The sequence below is a fragment of the Carcharodon carcharias genome, chromosome 16, assembly GCF_017639515.1.
Source record: "Carcharodon carcharias isolate sCarCar2 chromosome 16, sCarCar2.pri, whole genome shotgun sequence".
Classification (NCBI taxonomy): Eukaryota; Metazoa; Chordata; class Chondrichthyes; order Lamniformes; family Lamnidae; genus Carcharodon; species Carcharodon carcharias.
The window spans coordinates 68665128-68687420 of record NC_054482.1 but is presented as its reverse complement, the minus strand read 5'-3'; the positions used below and the strand labels follow the sequence as shown (position 1 = coordinate 68687420).

Genomic DNA, 22293 nt, shown 5'->3' with positions numbered 1-22293 from the left:
TCGAGCCCACAACAATCCTTGTACTTGGACCACTCTCTTCCCCATCAAAGCAGAAATCGAACTCACACCATTTGCATCTGAATTGAGTTCGGATGGATGACACCAATAATCTCAGGATCAAAGAAAACCCTCTTGTTCTGAGCGAACCCGACACCTGTTGCAGGAGACCGCGGGCAGAGCTCTCATTTTGATATTTTATCAGGTTATGAAAAGGACAATGACACTTGAGTGCAACATAGCTAACTGGGTGTGGGATTTGTTTGCAATGGAGTAAAAACAATATATTTTTTTGCCCTGTTTCGTAACCTTACATTAAAGAGGATGCCATTTTAAATCCTCTAGTTGAACTGTATGTTCTCATATCAACTAACATCATTTGCTTCGTTTGGAAGATTAGACTATTTACAAAACAGAAAAAAAATCCAAATGATGTGGATAGCACTAGGATTTGGAAACATCTTTTCTGGGATATTGAGCAATCGATTTGAATGTTTATCTTCGAAACGGAAAGCAAATCTCATCCCGAATTTAGAGGAAATGCAGACATTTCGATAATAAAGCACGTATGTGCTCGCGCGGTAAAATCTTTGAAAGTGTAATCTTCTAGGCATACAGATACAAAACATCAGAGTCTAAAATAATTACCACTACATTTGAAAAGCTTAGTAATCGTAATATTGATTTAGTATTACATATGGTAACATCAGCATTGCGCTGTTGTGCAAACCAGTTATTTGCTGGACAGCGATAATCCTGACACTAAACTTGATATTCTGCCTTAGGTCTTAATTAGGTTAAAATTCCAGATTCTTTTGAAAATGTAGGGGGTTGGGGTTGGGGGTTGGGCGGGGGTGAGGAGGGGGGGTTCTCATTAGGAATGTGATCATAAAACAACTTAGAAAACCATTATATCTAAGAAACAGTTAACAGTTTCAATATGTGTTTAATATCAACCCCGGGAAATATGGGCCAGAAAAGGAAGATGTGAAAAGAGCACAAATGACATTTCCCAAATGTTCTATCAATATTATTCGACATTTTTAGTAAATACATGTGATATGCAGTTGTTTTCACTATTGCATAAGTGTAATCATTAATATCAACGGCATTCAAAATTCACCACTGCCACCGAGAAACTGGGTACGTATACACCATAAATCTTTATACGTTTGGGCTCTGCTTCTGGTCCCATTCTGGGCAGAGAGCTTGACTATATTCCAGCCAGATGCCTATTCTCAGTGTTCCGCCTCAAGTGAACACATCCTTCATGTCTAAGCAGCTTTGGCTGCTTCGCCTCACAGACACACACACGGTATAAAACTGACAAACTCCCCTTTGCAGCTCGTGGCTTCAAAAAAAAATCCCCCTAATCAACGCTGAAGCCATTTTCAGAAGAACCCTGTGATCCAGTTAATAGGCAAAGCCCCTTTAGAATAGAAAGGGAGGGCGGGGGGGGGGTTGGTGGGGTGGGGGTGTTGAAATTCTAAACTCTATGAAGCGGACGTTAAGCTGCACATTTAGCAGTATTTACTTGGTTAAAACAATCCAACCTTCAGTGCCCGTGACGACCCATTGAACAATAATTTGAGATTTACACAGTCTACTACAAATGGGTACTGTTTTCAGGCGGTTTTATTGCTGTTATTGCAAATAATCCCTTATTAACATGGTCCTTAAAAGATTTAGGCTGAAGGTGATAGCTCCTATTTCGCGAATGTGGCTCCTTGCTGTGCACACCGTACACGTTGTGTGTGTGTGTGTGAACTGTTTCAGCTGCCATATAAAGAGTTTGTAAGAAGAGCCCTCTTCATAGATTGTTTGTCAGGCAACATTCAAACCCAAGCAAAAAGTGAGGCGGCGGCACTTATTTAAGTAAGGGCATGGATATACTTTCAGGTGTGTTTCCAGTCCTTTACAAATAGGAACAAAACGAATGACCATCTTTAAAAGCCCGAGAACAACGCAGGTTGCAGTTTAAAAATGGATTAAATCTGTAGTTTACAATTCGAGCTTCCCAACATGTTCTCTACGGTTCTGAGTAGGCCGAGTTCCCAAACATTTAAAACCAGATTCTATATCACCAATAAGACTGATAATGTTTTCATAATGGTTAATATTCCTTTGAAATAAACGTCCTCAAATGACACAATCTGTTTCATTAACTTCTAAAATAAAAGCAAAATGCTGCGGATGCTGGAAGTCTGAAATAAAAAAAATACCCAGAAGATTGTTTTCATGTTACATTAACTTATCTAGTGCACATCCCTCCCCTTTCCAGGTCAGTTTCATAAACCGAAAAAAAAACCCGATCACTTTGGATGAAAAAATCTGCACTCATTAAAATATTTGCTGAAAATAAATATTCTCTACAGGAAACTTAAGGGAATAGCAGTTTATACATAAGAGTTGTGTTTGTCTATTTTATTATGTATTTCAATCCTGTTTAAGGCATTTAAACGCACCAAAAGGCTACAATAGCAAGAAAGCGCTAAACAGGGCACTTGGAGAAAAAGTAAGATATTTTTAAAAAACTTGTCGAATTGATTGGAATTTTTTTAATTGCATCCTAGATGGGCCCATCAAGAGGGACACTATTTTTAATTAGGCGTGTTCTTTTTACCCTGTGGTTGATTCTTGAAGATTGTCTTCATTTTTTGCCAATTAGTCGAAATTATGCGGCCGATATGTACAGACTGATGTCAGTAATTAAAAACACATCTTGAGGACCGAAACTACAGAGAAAACATATTTCAGCATCATCAAAGGCTTCAAAAAGAGCTACTTCGGGGTAATGAGTGTGTCAGCAAAACCATACGCAGTAATGTAGCAATTTCCAGAGTCCCAGCGAATAAAATAAATTTACAATTCGAAGTAAAACATTCAGTTGGCAAACTTTTAAAATAGATTCATTGCCCGTCTATTTTGTCCCGTGGCGCGGATCCTCGAGTCTTAAACAACCTTTCTACAGGCAAAGAAACACAAACATAAAAGACAACCCAACTGTCTGAGAGAAGATCGCTTTTCAAAAGCAAATGTGTGAGCTGGAGCTGAGAGCTGAGACCGCTCACTGAGAGCCGTTTATTCAGGACAAGGCATTATCAGCAACATAAACAAACTAGCCGGCCTTTATATGGATTACAGCAGATACAAAGCTTCTGCAAATTAGTGCTGCCCAGAAAATAGAATCCAAAACCAGATCTACCAACAAGCCACTGGTGTACGAGGAGTTGGAAGGAGCAGTTCCAAACCAGTGCCCCCAGATTGACAAGCACCAAAAGTGTGCAAATTGTTAGATCAAACGGTATCCAACCAACTACAGGAAAATACCAACCAAGATACAGGTGGACTAAAATGGCGATTCCAGCTAAACTTTACGCTTGATGAGTATAAGGAGCTTTGTAAAATGTATGAAACTTTTCTGCTGTAGTCGATAGCTACCCCATTAAAAAGCAGCCCTTCGACCGTTTGCTTGTTCCGTACAAAAGCTTGATTTGAAACACTTTGAATAAGACGATTGGCCGTATGGATATAAAAATGACCAGCTCGCACACATTTCATTAATAATGGATATCTTGGCCATTCTTTTGGTTTCCTTTTCTAAGCGGAAATTACGAACTAAAAATGTGCTTTCCCTTGTACGTTAACGATTAACGTTTTTGTTACCTTAAAAGCTGTTATATCTCGCTGAAATAGAACAGCTCGCGCTTTAGTTTCAACAACACTACAAATGAATGTCCCTTGACCCCTTAGTTAAACTAACTGGGCGCCTGAGTTCCTTTACTCGGTCAACGTTAATTAGAGCAACCCTATTTAACACAAACCTAGAATTTGCAACATGTTCCATCAAACTCGAAAACAGTCATTTTTTGGACAATTCCATAGTTAATGTCATCGTATTTGGCAGAATATGTTAACATTAACTGAAAAGTATTACCGCCATTCCTTGACTCTGCTAACATAAGTTGTAAATCGGAAGCACATTTAGTTACTTAAAAGTAGGGTTGGAATTTTATGTGCAAATATTATATACAAATACATGTGAAGACATATTTTTTCAGAGTTCAACACATTTATTAATTTACACCAAAAGACCTGATGGACATTTTGAAACAAACAGCACTGGATTATTCACAGGCATCCCTCATAAAATAGATCGATGCACAACCCAACGGGACAGCAGGCAGGGGGTGCGTGCGTTGTACATCTTTCCTATATTTATATACAAATAATTACAAAAAAACATAAAACAGATATTTAGGGACTAGACCTTAAAGATAACGGAAATGTTAAAAGATCCATTTATTAATTCTCCTTTCGTCAAATTCGTCCATGAATTGCGCATTTTACATCAAAGTCGGTGTAATAATCCTGAGGGTCCCTAACCGTCCTTCAACAGTGCTTGAACAAGGTAGTGGATCAAAATGTTGAAAAGACTTAACATTCAGTACAGAGAACACTATAAAGGGTGACATTAAGAATTCAGTATTCCCCACGCATTCTTTGAAATGTACATATATACATATGATAAATATATTTCGTCTTTTTTTCCAGAACAGAAATATTTGTGTGGTTCCAAATATTCAAAAATGTATCATTCCTACCTGACATGGGACGAGAAATTTAATAGTGACAGGTGTTAAGATTTGTGAGTTTACTTGTAAAGTTCTGTCCAGTCTGTAGAACATTTTCGTGTGTTAAGTTCAGGGGGTTCTGGGACTGTGTGAGTGCCGGAGTTAACATTGCCAATACCTGGGCTTGACTTCCAGCCGGGGTTGAATAAGGCGACCCGGGGGCATTTGATGGAGCAGCCCCGATGATATTGTCTATGGAGAAGGAAGGCCTGGACTGGCTCGGGTCGGCTTTCAATCCTTGCAGGTTGGGTAGAGTGGGACTTAACTGTGGGTAGAAGGATTTCCTGGTTAGGTCGCTGCCGTGTAAAAGCGAGGGGATGGCTGGAGTTTGAAACATTGAGGCTGGAGATGGCACTGCGCAGTGTGGAGATTGGAATGGGAAAGTGCTGGGTGACGCATGGTGATGGGGGTGGTGGAAATTCTGCAGCTGGATGCCATAGCCGCAGCCATAAGGTCCATATCCAAAACTTGGCAGGAAGCTGCTGTGATCTCTCAAGATCTCGGACGGTTGTTGCCTTTTGAAGCGTTTCCTCCTGCGAAGGAAGCTGCCGTTGTCAAACATGTCTGCAGAATCGGGGTCGAGGGTCCAGTAGTTGCCCTTGCCGGGATTGCCGGGCTCCCGGGGGATTTTCACGAAGCAGTCGTTGAGGGACAGATTGTGTCGGATGGAGTTCTGCCAGGCAGGAAACTTTTCTCTGTAGTAGGGGAAACGATTACTGATAAACTCACAGATTTCACTCAGTGTTAGTCTCTTCTTTGGACTCTGGAGGATGGCCATAGTGATCAGAGCGATGTAAGAATAAGGAGGTTTCACCAGAGTACTTTTACACGGCTTGTCACTGCCCCGGGTTGTACTTGGATCAGATCCGCTGGACAAGTCCGGCGACTCGACATTCTCAGAAACGTTTCTGCTTAAGTTATCATCGGAATCATTGTCTGAGTGAAAACTACCATATTTCCCCTCTTTGCCGTTCATATCACCGACCACATCAATATCCGTATCCTCAGAGAGCAGAGAATGATCAGACATATCGGCACCTAGAGTCATTGTTGAAGTGATCGGCCCAGTTTCTTCAATGCTTCTGCCGGTAGCAAATCTCCAGTCTCCCAGACCCCCTAGTGGAGTGGCTCAGAATGGCTAAAAGGAGAACCAGTCGCTATCAGGGAGCCCGCAGTCCTTTCCAAGAGGTCCTTGTTCTCTTTATACCATCGACCACTTTGCAGATCGGTGGATTAGGTTATTTCTCCTTTGATTTTATATTGCCTCTGGCTGGCCGTGCCCTGTTACATACCTATGCATGTGAGTTGTATATGGTTGCCCAGCCGATCGAGGCTGGGTGCAAAGTTTTTTTAAAAAAAAGTTGGCCGGGCTGAGGCAGACTGCGGAAACCTCTTGTGCTCCTCAATCTGCTGTCAATAGACATTTATCCGACAGGGGGCGTCACGTGGCTCTGACGTCAGGGGCGAGCTGGGTTCTCTCTGGGTGAAGAGCTCCGGGCTCCTCTTAAAGGGAGATCAGCTAGATATCACCCAGTGAAACTTAGAGCAGGCACATTCAATCCCAAGATCAGACAGCCTGCAATTCATACTTTTTTAATCACCGTAATCACCAATATTTTATATCACTTGATTTAAAATATGTCATCTCCGATTTTCTCCATTTTTAATCGAATTGTGTTAATACAATGTTTTCTAGTTCGCGTGTCTACATCATCTGATCCATTCCTATGTTGCATTGCACTGCAGAGGCGCCTTTACTGTACTCCCGTCCAGTCGAGATTCTGTCAAAAGCTTTACACAAACACCTATTGTATTAAACCGGCATGGGGCCATTAAAAAGAATGGGATTCTTGCAGCTTATTTTGTTCAATTAAAGTCGCCAATTTCACTTTTCACTGGCTGGAAAACTTACTAAAGAATGATCTCGGCCATTTAAAATAGCTTCTGTAATATATACTTGATCCGTTTTTTAAGATAGCTACCTCGTCAAATATATGCCTTTACTAACATGGGAAGATATGTGGACATCCATATACTTACGTATGAAATATATGAAGAATATTTCCAAGGATTCAAATAGTTTACTGCCGTGGGTTTACTCTGTTTAGCAACAGAAAAAAATCTAACATGCTCGTCACTTCAAACTGACTTGTTCTGTCCCGGGGAAAGAAGGAGACAACAACTTTAATTGTGAATGAACATGGAACAAAAAAGAATCGGCGGTATTACAGTAATCTGACAATCTCAGTTTACTTTGAGCTTTCTCACCACCGCCAGCGCGGTCGCCGCTCATAAAGTAAATCAACTTCAGATTTTCGGTCGCTGGAAAAAAAATGTATACTTTCTTTTAGGATCTGCAATCACAAATTGTTTAAAAATGTACCCAATTTCATGCACTACGTCCTTTTGAAAGATCACCACCTTCTTTATTCAGGTTAAGCTGAATTTATAAATCGCCGTTTTTCCTGATGCATTCTCAAAGACAACGATTGCTGAATTTTACAATGTTACCTAAATGCTCGTTTTGTCGAGGCTCCCATTCAAAATGAGTTCAGTGTGCATCATGGGGAACACCCTCTTCATCACCACGAACGCCGGATATGTTGATTGCTCCCGCTTCGTTTTAGCAGTTTAAGGCAAGAGTTTGCAAAAAAAAACCCCGCACATAACAGCCACAGAACAGATAATTCCAAACTTTATTGGATATAATCAAAATTTATCCAAGAGGAGGCTGATGTGATGGGGTTGTTTGTATACAATTGTAGTAAGGCCGCCAGCTGCTAGTGTTTAACAAATCCTCGCTGTTGTACAATAAATCTCAGTACAACAATGCAATACATCATGTTATCCGCAATGTTTCACAATTATGACAATCAGCTCCGTCCACATTTAGACTTGACTATGTCTATTTCGAGATTTTAAGATAATTAAGAACTTCACGCCAAATGCTATTTCCTGGGGTCACATCTCCTGATTATTTTGTTCTTTTAAACTTGAATTTTCTAAGAGAACGTTTGATTTCAAAGTTTTGTGTTTCCAAATAACCTTAGCGCTGCTACACTGGGCTTAATGCGGCCCAATAAATAAATGGCCAGACACGGTTCACGGTTATCTGTGTTTAACGCTCTTGTCGAATGCATAGCTTTCTGTTTGCTTACTGCATTGGGAATTTGTACATTATGAATCATTTGTTAAAATGGCCAGTTTGACCCCACCTGGTTCTGGTTCATACTGCCAGCAGAATTGCTTTGAGAACTATTGTGGAAACTCATCTCTTTGTTGATGTAAAATTGTTGCAAGTGACTGAAATGGCATATTGAGTAATTTGTAATCCAAGAAAGCTGGACTAAGTTTAAAGGGCAGCTAAGAAGTGGTGTATTCCGCGTATAGCGTTGGTGTACTGCAACAGGTGCTGGCTGGGCTTTCACTCCATGTATCTAGTAAAGCAACAGCAAACGTGGACAACAGCTGTCAATTCCAAATGCCACTCCACTTTCAAATTCCCAACAGTTTGTACTTTCTAAATGATTATGTGATCTCTCCTGTTGATTTCCAGAGCATTCCACAAACACATTGAAACACATACAAGTTGATTTAAACTAAACACACAGCTGATCACAAGCGTCCCTAAAGAAACCCTGTGCTGGCAAATAAAAACTAAGGATTAGGATACTGTTGCTACCAACATCAACGATGTAATCTCTCTATCCTCAATTATCTACCTGAATGCCAACTATTCCTGCAATACGCGAAAGCAGGACACCTCAGCTAAAGCATGTATACATTGACCGGCTGTCACATATACAATGTAACCGGCATTTAAAATGTGATTTAAACAATTAGAAAGAAAAGCAAGATAGTTATAGAAAGGCTCTTTGCTTAGTAATATGAGCAAAGTTATTTTCTTGTTTCGATTTTCCTAACCCGTGAATGTGAGCCTATTTATTAAGTTCAGTGACCTTTTAAATCACACCAGAAACTACAATATCCTGGCGTTTTCTCTAGATAGGCAATAAGATGTGAATGTGATTCTGGGTAAATCTTAACGAATTGTTGTTCCTTGTGTGTAATGGTTTCAAAGGAACAAAGGTCATTTTTTTTACATTGTGCAAGCAACAGCCTCGCGCGTCAGCCAGGACTTTAGTTCTGCTATATAAAAATATTTTAAAGGAATTTTGTTTTGCATCAGTATTTATATACGGATTAAAATATGTTTACCTAAATCCTTTTTCACCAAGTTTAAGTGAAACAGTCTCAACGGTTTGGTTGCGTGTTTCGAGCGATAGAGGACACTAAAACCTCTCCAACTGTTAACATCGAACGGATTCCGCGTGGATTTAAGATCCTGATAACTTGGCGCGGCATATCTGCTTGCCTTTCTCACTTTCGATCGTGATCTATCGGATTGAACACAACACGACCCAGCAAGCTGCAGACTCGCCCCCAACATGAAGGTTCTGATCGTTACTTTCATGTCTCGGTGTCAAAAGAACAACTCCCATTTAGGAAGCCTTGCTAATTTAGCAGGCGAATGTCAAATGCGCCACCTACTGTCTGCTGTGGAGTGGGCGAGCAACAGCCACCTTCCAGAATAACAATCAGCAGCGAGAGTGGATTGCATTGATAGCTTGGAATGACCCCTCCGTTTAACTCATTCAATGTATGTGGGAGAGGCCACCGCTTAAAACGTGGCCAACTTCATCATTCCCCAACTTCTGTAAACCAGGTCACCAGAACCGGATGAGATGTTGAGGGAAGGGTGGAAATGGTGGAGACATTGGCCACAATTTCCCAATCCCCTTTAGCTACAAGTGTGGTACCAGAGGACTGGAGAATTGCAAAGTTACACACTTGCTCAAAAAAGAATGTAAGGGTAAGCCCAGTAACTACAGGCCAGTCAGCTTAACCTTGGTGGTGGGGGAGCTTTTAGGAACTATAATTTGGGACAAAATTAACATCACTTGGGCAAATGCAGGCTAATTAAAACAAGCAAGCATGGATTAGTTAAAGGCAAGTCATGCTTAAGTATCTTATGAAGTAACAGAGAAGTAGATGTGGGTAATGCTGTTGATGTGGTGTACATGGACTTCCAAAAATATTTGATAAAAGTTCCACACAACAGGCTTGTGAGCAAAGTTAGAGCTCATGGAATAAAAGGGACAGTAGCAATATGGATACAAAATTGGCTGAATGACAGGAAACAAATAAGTAGTGGTGAACAGTTGTTTTTGGACTGGCAGAATGTTTACAATGGGGTTCCTGAGGGGTCACTGTTAGGCCTTTGCTCTTCTTGATGTATATTAATGATGTGGCAAGGGCACAATTTCAACATTTGCAGATGACACAAAATTTGGAAGAATTGTGAAAATTGAAGATAGAGTTAAACCTCAAAAGGACATTGACAGGTTGGTGGGATGGGCAGACAAGTGGCAGATGAAACTTGATTCAGAGAAGTGTGAAGTGATTCATTTTGGTAGGAAAAATGTGGAGAAACAATATAAGATAAAGGATACAATTCTAAAGAGGGTGCAGGAGCAGAGGGACCTGGAGGTATACATGCACAAATCATTGAAGCTGGCAGGGCAGGTTGGGAGAGTGGTTAATAAAGCTAAATGCAGGGCTTCCAAAACTGTGGGTCAGTTTCTTTTGAAAAATCCTGTCTTTTCATCAACTTCTCCAATGTTCAACTCCTGTTCCCTCACTCCCCCAGACAAGAACTAAAAGAACTAAAGTACCCCCCACCCACCACCCCCCACCACACCCCCCCACCCCCCCCACCCCCCGGCCCCCCATCCCTCCACAACAACTGAAGCTCATCTGGTAAAAGCCCACCTGGTTCACTAATGTCCTTTAGGGAAGGAAATCTGCCGTCCTTACCTGGTCTGGCCAACAACCACAGCAATGTTGTTGACTCTTAAATGTCCTCTGAACAAGGATGAAATTTAATTAATGATGGGCATTAAAGGCTGACCTAGCCGGTGACGCCTACATCTCATGAATGAATAAAAATAAATGAAGCTTTCCCACCCCTGCTCCCCCTGCTCAGCAACTGAAACCCTTCCCCCCCCGCCAGCAGTGACTGAAACCCCAGCAACTGAAGCCCCCCCTCAGCGACTGAAGCCTTTCTCCCCCTGACTCTCCACCATCACCCTGCTCAACAGCTTTGTGCCCCCGAAATTTTAAATCTGGGATCACATACCAGGAAAAAGCTTGGGAAGCATTGTCATACTGGATGCTGGACTTTATAAATAGAGACACAGAGTATTGAAAGAAGGAAAACACTGGGTTCAGCCACAACTGGGGCATTGTGTCCAGTTCTGGGTGCCACATTTTAGGAAGGATGTGGAGGCATTAGAGAAGATTCACAAGAATGATTTCAGACATGAAGAACTTCAGTTATGTAGATTTATTGGAGAAGCTGAGGCTTTTCTCCTTGGAGAAGAGAAGGTTGAGAGGAACTTTGTGTTATGACCACAATTGATGTTAATTGTTGCACAAAATAAACCACAGAGGGAAACCTGGTTTCCGAAATCCGAAATGGGCCAAACTCTTTTTGTATTCTGAAAACAAGAAGAAAATATACTGATCTTAGCAGCAAGAAGCCCAGAAACACTTTTGGGATTTTAAAAATTAAAAGTAAAAGTTTTATTAACAAGAATAAAAGAAAACTTAAGCACATAAGATTACAGTTACATAGTTAAAATTAGCCTAACAAAACACTCCCCCCAAAAGACTCTCAACTTGGTCAGATCCACAAGTAAACACCTTCCAGGCAGCACTCCCTCATAGGTGTTTAAGTATAAAAATCTAGTAATGTTATCCAAGGCAAACTGCTGTAGCTTTAATAAAGGCATGCCATATGACCTCTTAAACTCTCTCCCAGTGCTGTGGAAATTCACAACTTCAGAATGTGCAGCCCAAGAATTTTCTGTCTTGACAGGATGGCTGATTCAAACTGCATCTTCTCCCAACCTAGAACTGTTTGTAGGAGATCTTCCTCACACAGTCAACAGCTAGCAGCTACCGGCCCCAGCTGCCAGCCCACAGCAACCAGCTACCTTAAGATTTCCACAGTAACTCTAAAATGCTTTTACCCCCTTTCATCTCAGGTTCATTGTTCTCACACCTCTTTGAAACTCAAATCCTTCCAAATATAAAGTTTTTAATGTTTCTATTTAGTCTCTGCTTTCAGGATAATAAACTGTAATACACCCTCTTCTATTTGCCTATGGAACTCCTGCAAGATGCAAACATGTTTCTTGTTACCCATGACTTCCCTTTGTTATTCAAATGAACACTCGATTTATCTAAAAATGCAAATGTTATATCCAACCTATTCACTTGTACCTCAAACCTTACGCCCCTAACCTTTCACATTTTAAACCTCCCAGATGATTTGTCTTCTAGTAAGTTTTGCTCAGTTTAATTAAATCATTTACACACAAACAGACACATAGTCTTCTTCACAGAATACCACAACATTCCCCAAAAATATTTTTAAAAATAATATCCATTCTCACACTTGATAGAGGTATTCAAAATCATGAGAGGTCTGGACTGAATAGATAGAGAGAAACTGTTCCCATTGATGCAAGGATTGAGAACCAGAGGTGATAGGCAACAGAAGAAATTGTGACATGAGGAAAACCAGGGCCGGTGCAACTACTAGGTGAACTAGGCAGTCACCAGGGCAGCAAAACTTTGGGGGAGTTGTGGCAAAAAACTGCCAGCTTTTTTAAAAAAAAATTGGAACTGAAAGCTGGCTGGATACATAATGATGAACAAATAACAAATTTGCTTCCAGCAAATTAATTTATTCATACTGAAAGGAAAGGATTGTGTCCATTATTCCAGCTGTTTTCCTTTTAGAAATAACTGTAACTGAATGGCGTGCATGCTTTAATATCCCTTTAAAATGAGTTGTGGGCATTGTGAAATGTACTAGGGCACCCACCATCTCTTGGACCCTTGCCGAATCCAACACATTCTTCTCCTTGTTAAGTAGAAATATAGGCATCTTTGCTATAGAACTCCCCTCAGGTATATAATCTGTGTGGTACCTCATGCTGCACAATTTACCTGCCCCTTAATTATGTGCAAATGGAAGCATCTTTTAGCTACGGTCAATGCGCTATTGAAAAGCAGTTAATGTAATGCAAATTGCATTGGTTTTACAAGACTCTGACAAATAAAGATTGAAACTATCCTGAATTGGCTTTTTAAGTGTCTCTGTTATTAAACTTAATTGGGCTTTTGTAGTTCATTTTTGTTTTGGGAGAGTTGGTTTAAATTAGCACAATGGAATCAAAAGCTATTGGATTTAGTAACTCATACAGAAATGAAATACAAGCATGTTAAAATTAAGTTTTGGCAAGAGTACAAAGTCTAGCTACAGAATAGCAATAGTTTTAAAATGATAACATTAAAGATAGCTTTTCAGTCTTGTGTGGTGATTGTTTTAGTGCAGTGCTGATGGAACTTGGCATGTCTGATACATTTTGAGATCTCCTATTAAAGTGCAATAAACTGCCTGTGCCATAATCTTAACTACTATATTAAAATTTGTGGTGTTCATAGCTGCCAGTATATATTCATTTGGTGGACGATGATAGAAATCATAGAATCATAGAAGTTTACACCACAGAAAGAGACTACTAGGCACATCGTTCCTGCACTGGCCAAAAAGCAAGCCACCCAGCCTAATCCCACTTTTTAGCATTTGGTCCATAGCCTTGCAGGTTCTAGCACTACAGATATATATCCAGGCACCTTTTAAATGAGTTGAGTGTTTCTGCCTCTATTATCCTTTCAGGCAGTGAGCTCCAGACCCTAACAACCTCTGAGTGGAAAAAATATTTCCTCATCTCCCCTCTAACCTTTCTACCAATCACTCTAAATCTATGCCCTCTAGTCACTGACCTCTCTGCTAAAGTAAAAAGACCCCTCTCATCCATTCTATCCAGGCCCCTCACAATTTTGTACATCTCAATGAAATCATCCCTCAGTCTCCTCAGATACAACCCTGTCCTATCCAATCTTTCCTCATTGCTGTGATTTTCCAGTCCTGGCAAACATCCTCAGAAATCCCTTCTGTACCGTCTCTAGTGCAATTACATTCTTTCTGTAATGAGGTGACCAGAACCACATGCAGTACTCCAGTTGTGGTCTAATTAATGCTTTATATAGTTCCAGCATAACTTCCCTCCTCTTAAATTCTATGCCTCACCTAATTAATGAAATGTCTTCGTAATCATGTTATCAACCTGTCCTGCTACTTTCAGGGATCTGTGGAATTCACTCAAAGGTCTCTCACTTACTCTACACCTCTCAGTATCCTACAATTTATTGTGTAATCCTTTGCCTCTTTTGGCATCCCTAAATGTTTCACCTCACACTTCGCTCGGCTGAATTCCATTTGCCAGTTTTCTGCGCTTCTGAACAGTTCATTGATATCTTCCTGCAGGCTACAGCTGTCCTCCTCACTAAAAACTGTGCAGTCAATTTTCGTGTTGCCTGCAAACTTCTTGATCATTCCCCCTACATTTACTTCCAAATCAATAACATATACCACAAAAAACAGGGGCCTAGACTGAGCCCTGCAGAACCCCACTGGAAACAACCTTCCAGTCACAAAACCATCCATCAAAAATTACCCTTTGTTTTTCAGAGTAACATTTTCCTTATGGATATCCCAGCACAATGTTGTATTTGTGAGGTTAAGATATAAATATGAAAAGGAGAAGCAGCCAGGATTCTTTACTAGAAATAGGGGAAACAGAATTGTTCACGTTCAAAACCACAAAATAAGTAGCATATTGGGGTAGTTTCAGATATTACAGATGTAATAACCATTTACATGTTTAACAGCAATGATTGGGACACCTTGGGAGATCGATGCATTTAGCAACATGTAAAAGAAAAGAATATGATGTAAGAGAAATCGTCACTGGAGCAATTCAAGTTATGTTTCAAAACACTGTTAAAACGATCAGGTATTTTCTTATGATATCAGCTCTATTTTGACATGTTCAGTGATAATACAGATGTTTGTCAGTTACATATTTGAATGTCCCACATGAATTAAAAGATTATAAATGCCACCATTGCTTAGTTCATTAGTGTCTCTCCCAAAGTCTAAATTTCTAGTACCTAAGTCATCATGTAATATGAATGCAAAAAAGTTAATTTAAAAGTTTTGTTATTGTTTCAAAGTTGTTTGCCCATTCAGCATTCGTGGGGGATGGGTGATGCCAGTTAATGAAAAATACCCAGATATGCATTTTCAACCTATCAGAAAGCTCCTGGTTGATCTCGCAGTGATGCTATTGTTGAGATCTCATGAGAGGTGAGGGAGCACATGCGCAAATCAAGTGTGCAGTGCTGAGGGAACATTATGCAGTACAATGAGAGGCTGAGACCAGAGCAAGGGCAGGCCACAGGCACCTGTGAGTGTTGTAGGTGTTGAATACATTTTGATAGGTCTGAAAAAAGCTTTGTGGTCATATTTAGGTTAACTATAAGTCTTTATTGACTCTTAGAACTATTTACCTATATACAGTAAAGGGTACAAGCTAGGAGCTGTCCCCATTATTGCTGGTACACACAGGTCTGTCAACACTCGACTGACCCTGCGTGCAGGCCATGTGCTCTCTTACATCACTGTGTGGGCGGTACTGTGCTCAGTCCTACATTAACCCTATATGTGCCAGACCCTTATACTACAGTGGGTAATTCATTTTCGAAAGTTAATTGGGGGTGGTTGGTGGTGGGGTGGGGAACACCAGGCTGAAGGTTCATCTTGGGTGGCAAATTCTCTTGCACCAGCCTTGAGAAAAACCCTTTTTATGAAGTGGGTGGTTAAGATCTGGAATGGACTGTATGAGAGTGTTGTTGGGACACATTCAATTGTAGCCTTCAAAAGAGAGTTGGATCATTATCTGAAGACAAAATATTTGCAGGGCTATGGGGAAAATGTGGGGGAGCGGTATATGATAAATTTCTCTTGCAAAGATCTGGCATGGTCATGATGGGCCAAATGGCCTCCTTCTGTGCTGTATCTGTTTTATGGTTCTAAAGCAGGAAGTTGATATTCAGGATCCTTGTCAAAAATGCATATTGTCCACACACACACACACACACACACACACACACACACACACAACCAAACTTTAAAACAAGATTCATTATTTTTAGAGTACATCACCAGTTTGTTCAGGATATGTATACAACCACAATCACTGGGGAACACTGGTCCACACATATATGATAGCCTAGGCCAAACCCCAAGGACACTGCCAAAATATTATGAACCCTGAATTTGTGTGGTTGGCACATTATGCTCAACTATATGGCCAATTCCTATTGTCCTATGCTATATATTATGTACAGTTCCCAAAAAAATATAGGTAGGCATTCTCTTTCTCTGAATCAGTTTTATGGTATGATTAATTATATTTGGATGTCCAGAGGTTGTGTGCCAATTGCTTGTCCATGCCACCAATTTTTTTGTGTATTTGCATTAACGCTAATTTAATTCCATTTATTATTGTCAGAACACTGAAAGTCTCCAATATTAATTATACTTTAAAAATGTTTAATGGTATTCTTTTTGTTAACCATACTGTATTACCTTACTAATGACATCACAATGGTATACTGCCTTTTTGAAGATAGCTCTTAGCTTTTGTTTAAACTTTGAAAACATAATGAGTATATATTGCAAACCAGTAAGGGTGCACATACTATGGTTACCTGCCTGAATTATATGTTTGCAGAACTGCTTCCAGTCAGGCAGTATCTTATTTATAGCCTAGATCCCAAATGAATTCTCAGCACCGGCAGAGAGTGCTTAACATGAATAAAATGAACATGTCGAACTTGGCTCCTAGCCATAAATTTAAATTATCTGAGAGTGCACATGTGGTCACCTATACTTTCAATATATTTAAAATAACTGTCACGTTACAAACCTTCTAAATTGGTTTGACATCAGATTAAAATTTCGCAACTTTTCAACAATTCAAAAATGGCAGTATAACTGCATCTTGAATTTGGGAATGGTATGATATTGTTCTCAAATAATCAGTGATACAATTAATGGGCTGGATTTTACAGTGATGGATTGGGCAGCTGTCCCTCCTGTCCTTTCATAAAATTGGGCACCATGATGCAGGTCGGAAACCCAATCTCATGATGCAATAATACGGAGGCAAGTGGAGCGTATAATCGGAAGAACTCCCACCTTCCAAAAATGAACAATTATCGGTTAGTTGAGGCACTTAAAGGTGCAATTGATTGGAATTTTACGTGGATTGTGAGATGTGCATGAGCCAAAACAGGGGAGGAAATCTCGGCAGCTATGTATGGGCGGCACATGGCACAATATAAGAGATGGAGACGGACTCACTCTGAAAAGGTGAAGGCAGCAGCTGAGCCTGCTGCTAGAGATGAGGAGCCTTTTAAATTTTGGTCTTGTGTCAACTTTCCAAGGTGATGCATTGCATAAGAGACTCTAGAAGGGAATCATAGTTCAGGGGGTCTGGAGACACGGAGGGAAGGGTCGAGCTAAGAAGTTAGAGGTCACTGCCCCGTGGGCATGGTGCACTCTGGTGGAGCCACCTCCAATGTGGAGGAGAAGAGGAGGAGGAGGGAGAGGAGGGCAGTAGTCCAGGGACAGATATGCCATGCTGACCAGGCAAATAAGGCTCCTGGTTTTGTTGGAGAGGCAGAAGGCTGCAGCGGCCACTGTCATCAAGACCGTCCAAGAAGAAGACCTTACCCTGTGGGAAGAGTGTCCTGGTAGCAGTCAAACTGCATGCAGCTGTCTAAATGCCAGCGTCTTCACTGGCTATGTCTCTCCTGGGAGACAGTGACATCACTGTGCAAGTTGCTGGTTGGAGAGATAAGTTCAAATTGCTTAGGTAACCACCCAGTGCCTGTAGTTCTGAAGTTAACGAAGGCCTTGAACTTCTATGCCTCAGCCTCCTTTCAAGCAGCAGCCAGAAATTTGTGTGACATTTTTCAGGTATCTGCACATCACTGCATCAAGGTGGTAACTGATGCACTTTTTAGGAGAGTAGGTGACTCCATCAACTATGCAACGGGTAAGGACAGTCATGTCAAGAGAGCCAGAGAGTTTGGTCCCATAGCAGGGTTTCCCAAAGTGCAAGGAGTCACCAATTGCAGACATATAGCCATTAAGACTCCTACAGGCCAGCCAGAGGCTTTTCGTGGACCACAAGGGATTACACTCCCAGAATATGCAATTTGTATGTGACCATTGCCAGAGGATCATGCATGTCTGTGAGCGGTACCTAGGGAGTAGCCATAACACCTATATGCACTCCCAGGTGTTACAGCTATTCACCTCATAGTGATATTGGAGGGATGGATACTTGACAACAGTGGTTTTCCTTTAAAGAGGTGACTGCTGACCCTGGTAAGGAATCCGTGTACAGAGGCTGAGCACTGATACACAATGAGCCATACATCCAGCAGGGCCATCATGACGGACTGCTTAAAATGAGATTCAAATGTCTGATCACACTGGTGGTGCACTGCAGTATGTGCTAGCTTGGGTCTCCCTGATGGCTGAAATCTGCTGCACCCTTCACAACCTTGCGCTCCAGAGGGGGAGACCCTGGCAGATGAGGGTCTAGTTGACTAGGCAACATCCTCAGGTGACAAATTGGAAAAGGATTTGGAAGGGGATCAGGTGGATGCAGATTGGCCAGCTGTCCTACCTAAGGGCCACCAGGGATGGGGTGTCAGGGAGATTCAGGAGTCGCTAATACTGAAGTACTGAAGGCGGTGGAGGCCTTTCAACACTACAATTAGTGCTCCACGATATTCTGCTCTGCCACACTGTATGAGAATTCCAAGCCACTGCACCAAGGTCAGAATTGCATATTTCATCGGTGAATGGGCCTGTGAGGATCCTTGTTTCCACAAGCATTACCAAACAATCCATGGGCTAGTTGCCCTTTATACCAGCATCTGATCACAATATCCCTCAGAACAACAACAGGTACATTCTTGGTCACAAACATTTAATAACGATCCTCAAGACAATTTCTTATATAGAAACCCAAGTAAAGGAACATCAGTGATAACCCATGTGTGCCTACAATGATTTCTTCATTTGTTTCCATGTTCTGCACTGTGATGCACCCCTTTCACTGTCAGCTGGACTGGAGCCAGACTTCTGGTCTTGATGCCCCATTGCCTGGGACTCTTGCTCAGTAGCAGGGGCCTCCCCTATTGCCATGGCACCCTGAGGTGGGATGGACGAGCCGCTCTCACTATCAGGAGTACCCTGAGAGGAGCCCCTCAATGCAGACAACAGTTGCTCATTGTAAAGTCCATTTGTACCTCCTTGCTGTTGTGACAGGAATGAGGGCCTGGTGGAGACTCCAGGCCTCATCCTTCTCTCCCATTGGCACTGCCTGATTGAGTTCAGTGACAATTCGATTGCTTGTAGGTCTGCATGTTTGTGCTTCCCTTTCTGCCACTTCAGGCATGGTAGCTGCTAGGGCTGATGACTGACCTGCTGCAAAAGACAAAAAGAGTAGCACTGCTCAATGATGCAGATAAAGTTCGAAAAGAAATCACCACGTCTCAGACATTTGCCATTTAACCCATGACGCCGAATGATGTCCTTCCAGCCTTTAAATGAGACACATTCATTCCTTCAATGACCACAGCAACACAGCCACCACCCTCCAGACCAAGCAATAGTTCCTCAGATTCTCAACCTACCTCCTCCCACTGGCCTCAAACTTCAGCCTCTCCATGGCCAGCAGATTTGCATCCCTGGTGACTGGCCAGCTGCAGGATGTCCTCCTCCATCTGAGTCATCACTGCCAGGCTTGGGCACTCCGCCACTGCTCCTAGCCCTCCCCTGGGCATTATGGGCCCTCTGTTCCTGCAAAGACAATGGAAGAGAGATGAATTTCACATCTGGAGAAATCATTCCTGCAGGATTGGGCCCACAAACTACAGTGCCTCACTCCTTCTCACATGCCAAACTTACTTTCTAATCTCCAGCTCCCAAAGCAAGGCAGGGTGCCAAGGCTCCTTGAGAATGCATTCTGGCTGTGCTCAATTCATTGATCCATTTCCAAGGCACCCATTTGCCTCGCACATCACCCACATACCCTCCCACAGGTGTGCACCCACATTGAGAGTTAAATTTGTCACTCATTCTTGCAGAAAGGAGAAGGCTGTTTAGTCTCTTGTGCACTGCAACCAAGTCCTAAAAACAACCCGAATGCTACTAACCTCCTCTGCCACATCTATCCAAGATTAAGTGGTCTTGAAGGGAAGTCTCCTCTTCCCATCCTGCAGTGTGAGAACCTCCCACCATTCAGTCACAGCCTCGAAGAGCACATGCAGGAAGTCATCATCAAATCATGGTAACACCTGATACTTCCTTCCTCCATTGTTCCTGGCAGTCGATGCTATGGGAGTGGGTCACTCTGACCCCTGGGGGTGGGGTGGGAGGAATGGATACTCTGGAGGGGCAGCTGTTATTTCCACCTGTTTGTTTTTGTGGGGGCGAAGGGTACTAGAAATTATAACTGCCTGAGGAGTTATCAAGCCAACATCAGATATCCTCTTCTAGATTTCCTGTTTCCCCCTCATCTCTTTTCAGGTGATGATGGAGCCAGCAAGAGGAAAAAACATACTTAACTTCATCCTCACCAATCTACTTGCCACAGATGCATCTGTTCATGACAGTATTGGTAGGAGTGACCACTGCACAGTCATTGTGGAGATGAGGTCCTGCCTTCACATTGAGGACACCCTCAATCGTGTTGTGTGGCACTATCACCATACTAAATGGGACAGATTTCGAGCAGAACTGGTGACTCAAAACTGGGCAACCATGAGATGCTGTGGGCCATCAGCAGCAGCAGAATTGTACTCAACCACAACCTGTAACCTCATGGCCTGGCATATCCCCCACTCTGCCATTACAACCAAGTCAGGGTATCAGCCCTGCTTTAATGAAGATTTCGGGAGGGCATGCTAGGAGCAGCACCTGGCGTACCTAAAAATGAGTTGTCAACCTGATGAAGCTATACACAGGATCACTTGCATGCCAAACAGCATAAGTATATTGCAATAGAGACAGCTAAGCGATTCCACAACCAACGGGTCAGATCTAAGCTCTGCAGTCTTGCCACATCCAGGTATGAATGGTGGTGGACAATTAAACAACTAACTGGAAGAGGAGGAGGATCAACAAATATTCCCATCCTCAATGATATGGGAGCCCAGCACATTAATGTAAAAGGCAAGACTGAAGTATTTGAGCAATCTTCAGCCAGAAGTGCTGAGTGGATGATCCAGCTCAGCCTCCCCCGGAGGTCCCTAGCATCACAGATGCCGGTCTTCAGCCAATTCAATTCACTCCATGTGATATCAAGAAATGACTGAAGGCTTCGGATACTGCAAAGGCTATGGACCCTGACAACATTCTGGCAATAGTGCTGAAGACCTGGGCCGCAGAACTTGCTGCGCACCCTAGCCAAGCTGTTCCAGTACAGCTACAACACTGGCATCTACCCGGCAAAATGGAAAATTGCCCAGGTATGTCCTGTACACAATCAGTTTACTCTCAATCATCAGCAAAGTGATAGAATGGGTCATCAACAGTGCTATCAAGCGGCACTTACTCAGCAATAACCTGCTTATTAACACTCAGTTTGTGTTCCACCAGCACTGCACAGCTCCTGACCTTATTACAACCTTGGTTCAAACATGGACAAAAAGAGCTGGGCTCAGGAGCTGAGTTGAGAGTGACTGCCCTTGACATCAAGGCAACATTTGACCGAGTGTGGCAAGGAACCCTAGCAAAACTGGAGTCAAGGGAATTGTGGGGAAAAATCTCCATTGGAAGGCATCACACCAGTACCTGCATAATGGTATTATATATCTTTAAAGCTATATTTTAAAGACTACATTTTTAAAAAGGCTGGAATGCAAGTTGGCTCTGAAGAATCCCAGATGGTTTTGTGGATCAAATTGTCTTATCTCTTGAAAGGACAAAGTTAACCTTTGATTTGATTATGACTCACTATGGTTTTGGCCAGGGGATAAACTAAGATCTTTAACACCTTCATTATAAAAATTCAGATTTGCCTTGTCAAAACCAAAAGTTTTCAGCCACCTAAGAGCACAGGTGGGATCAGGATCCGCACTGCTGTTGAGTTACTACAATACTTTATTTGGATCATGACTCAATACTTGTTACAAGCTCACATGGGTTCTCTGCTAAAAGATATAGCAAAGGATTCAAATTGGTTGCAAACAGAATTCAATCAGAGAGAAAGGGAGTCCAACAAGCAAAGCCATCTGACTGCTGCAGCTAACTAAGCAGCCCAAGTGCCTAACCACAGTACTTTGAAACAGATTCTCACTCCTCTAACCTGTTCCATCTATAAGCTTACCTGAGAAGTTAACCTCCTGGCAACTCAGCTATAGGAACCATTACACTTATTGTGAAATCTCTGCATTTCCAAGGCCTTCACTTCAACCAAAGTAACAACTTGACTGAGAAACATCAGGCCTGCATTGAAATAGAGACTGAGTTAAATTTCATTTTAATACTTACTGTTTTCTCCTCATCTGTATCTAATTTTAGTGTGCATGTGATAGC

The 22293-nt window shown here is 41.9% G+C and overlaps 1 protein-coding gene across 1 annotated transcript; it reads right to left on the bottom strand.

Annotated features, from left to right (window-relative positions):
- Positions 1-4620: 4620 nt before the first annotated feature.
- foxd2 (forkhead box D2) lies at positions 4621-5679 on the bottom strand. Its single transcript, XM_041208575.1, has one exon. The coding sequence runs from the start codon at positions 5677-5679 to the stop codon at positions 4621-4623; it is 1059 nt and encodes a 352-aa protein (XP_041064509.1).
- Between the last annotated feature and the right edge of the window lie 16614 nt (positions 5680-22293).

Bases quoted from the DNA above. Each gene is read 5' to 3' on its own strand.
- foxd2 (XM_041208575.1), bottom strand. From the start codon at position 5,679: ATGACTCTAGGTGCCGATATGTCTGATCATTCTCTGCTCTCTGAGGAT.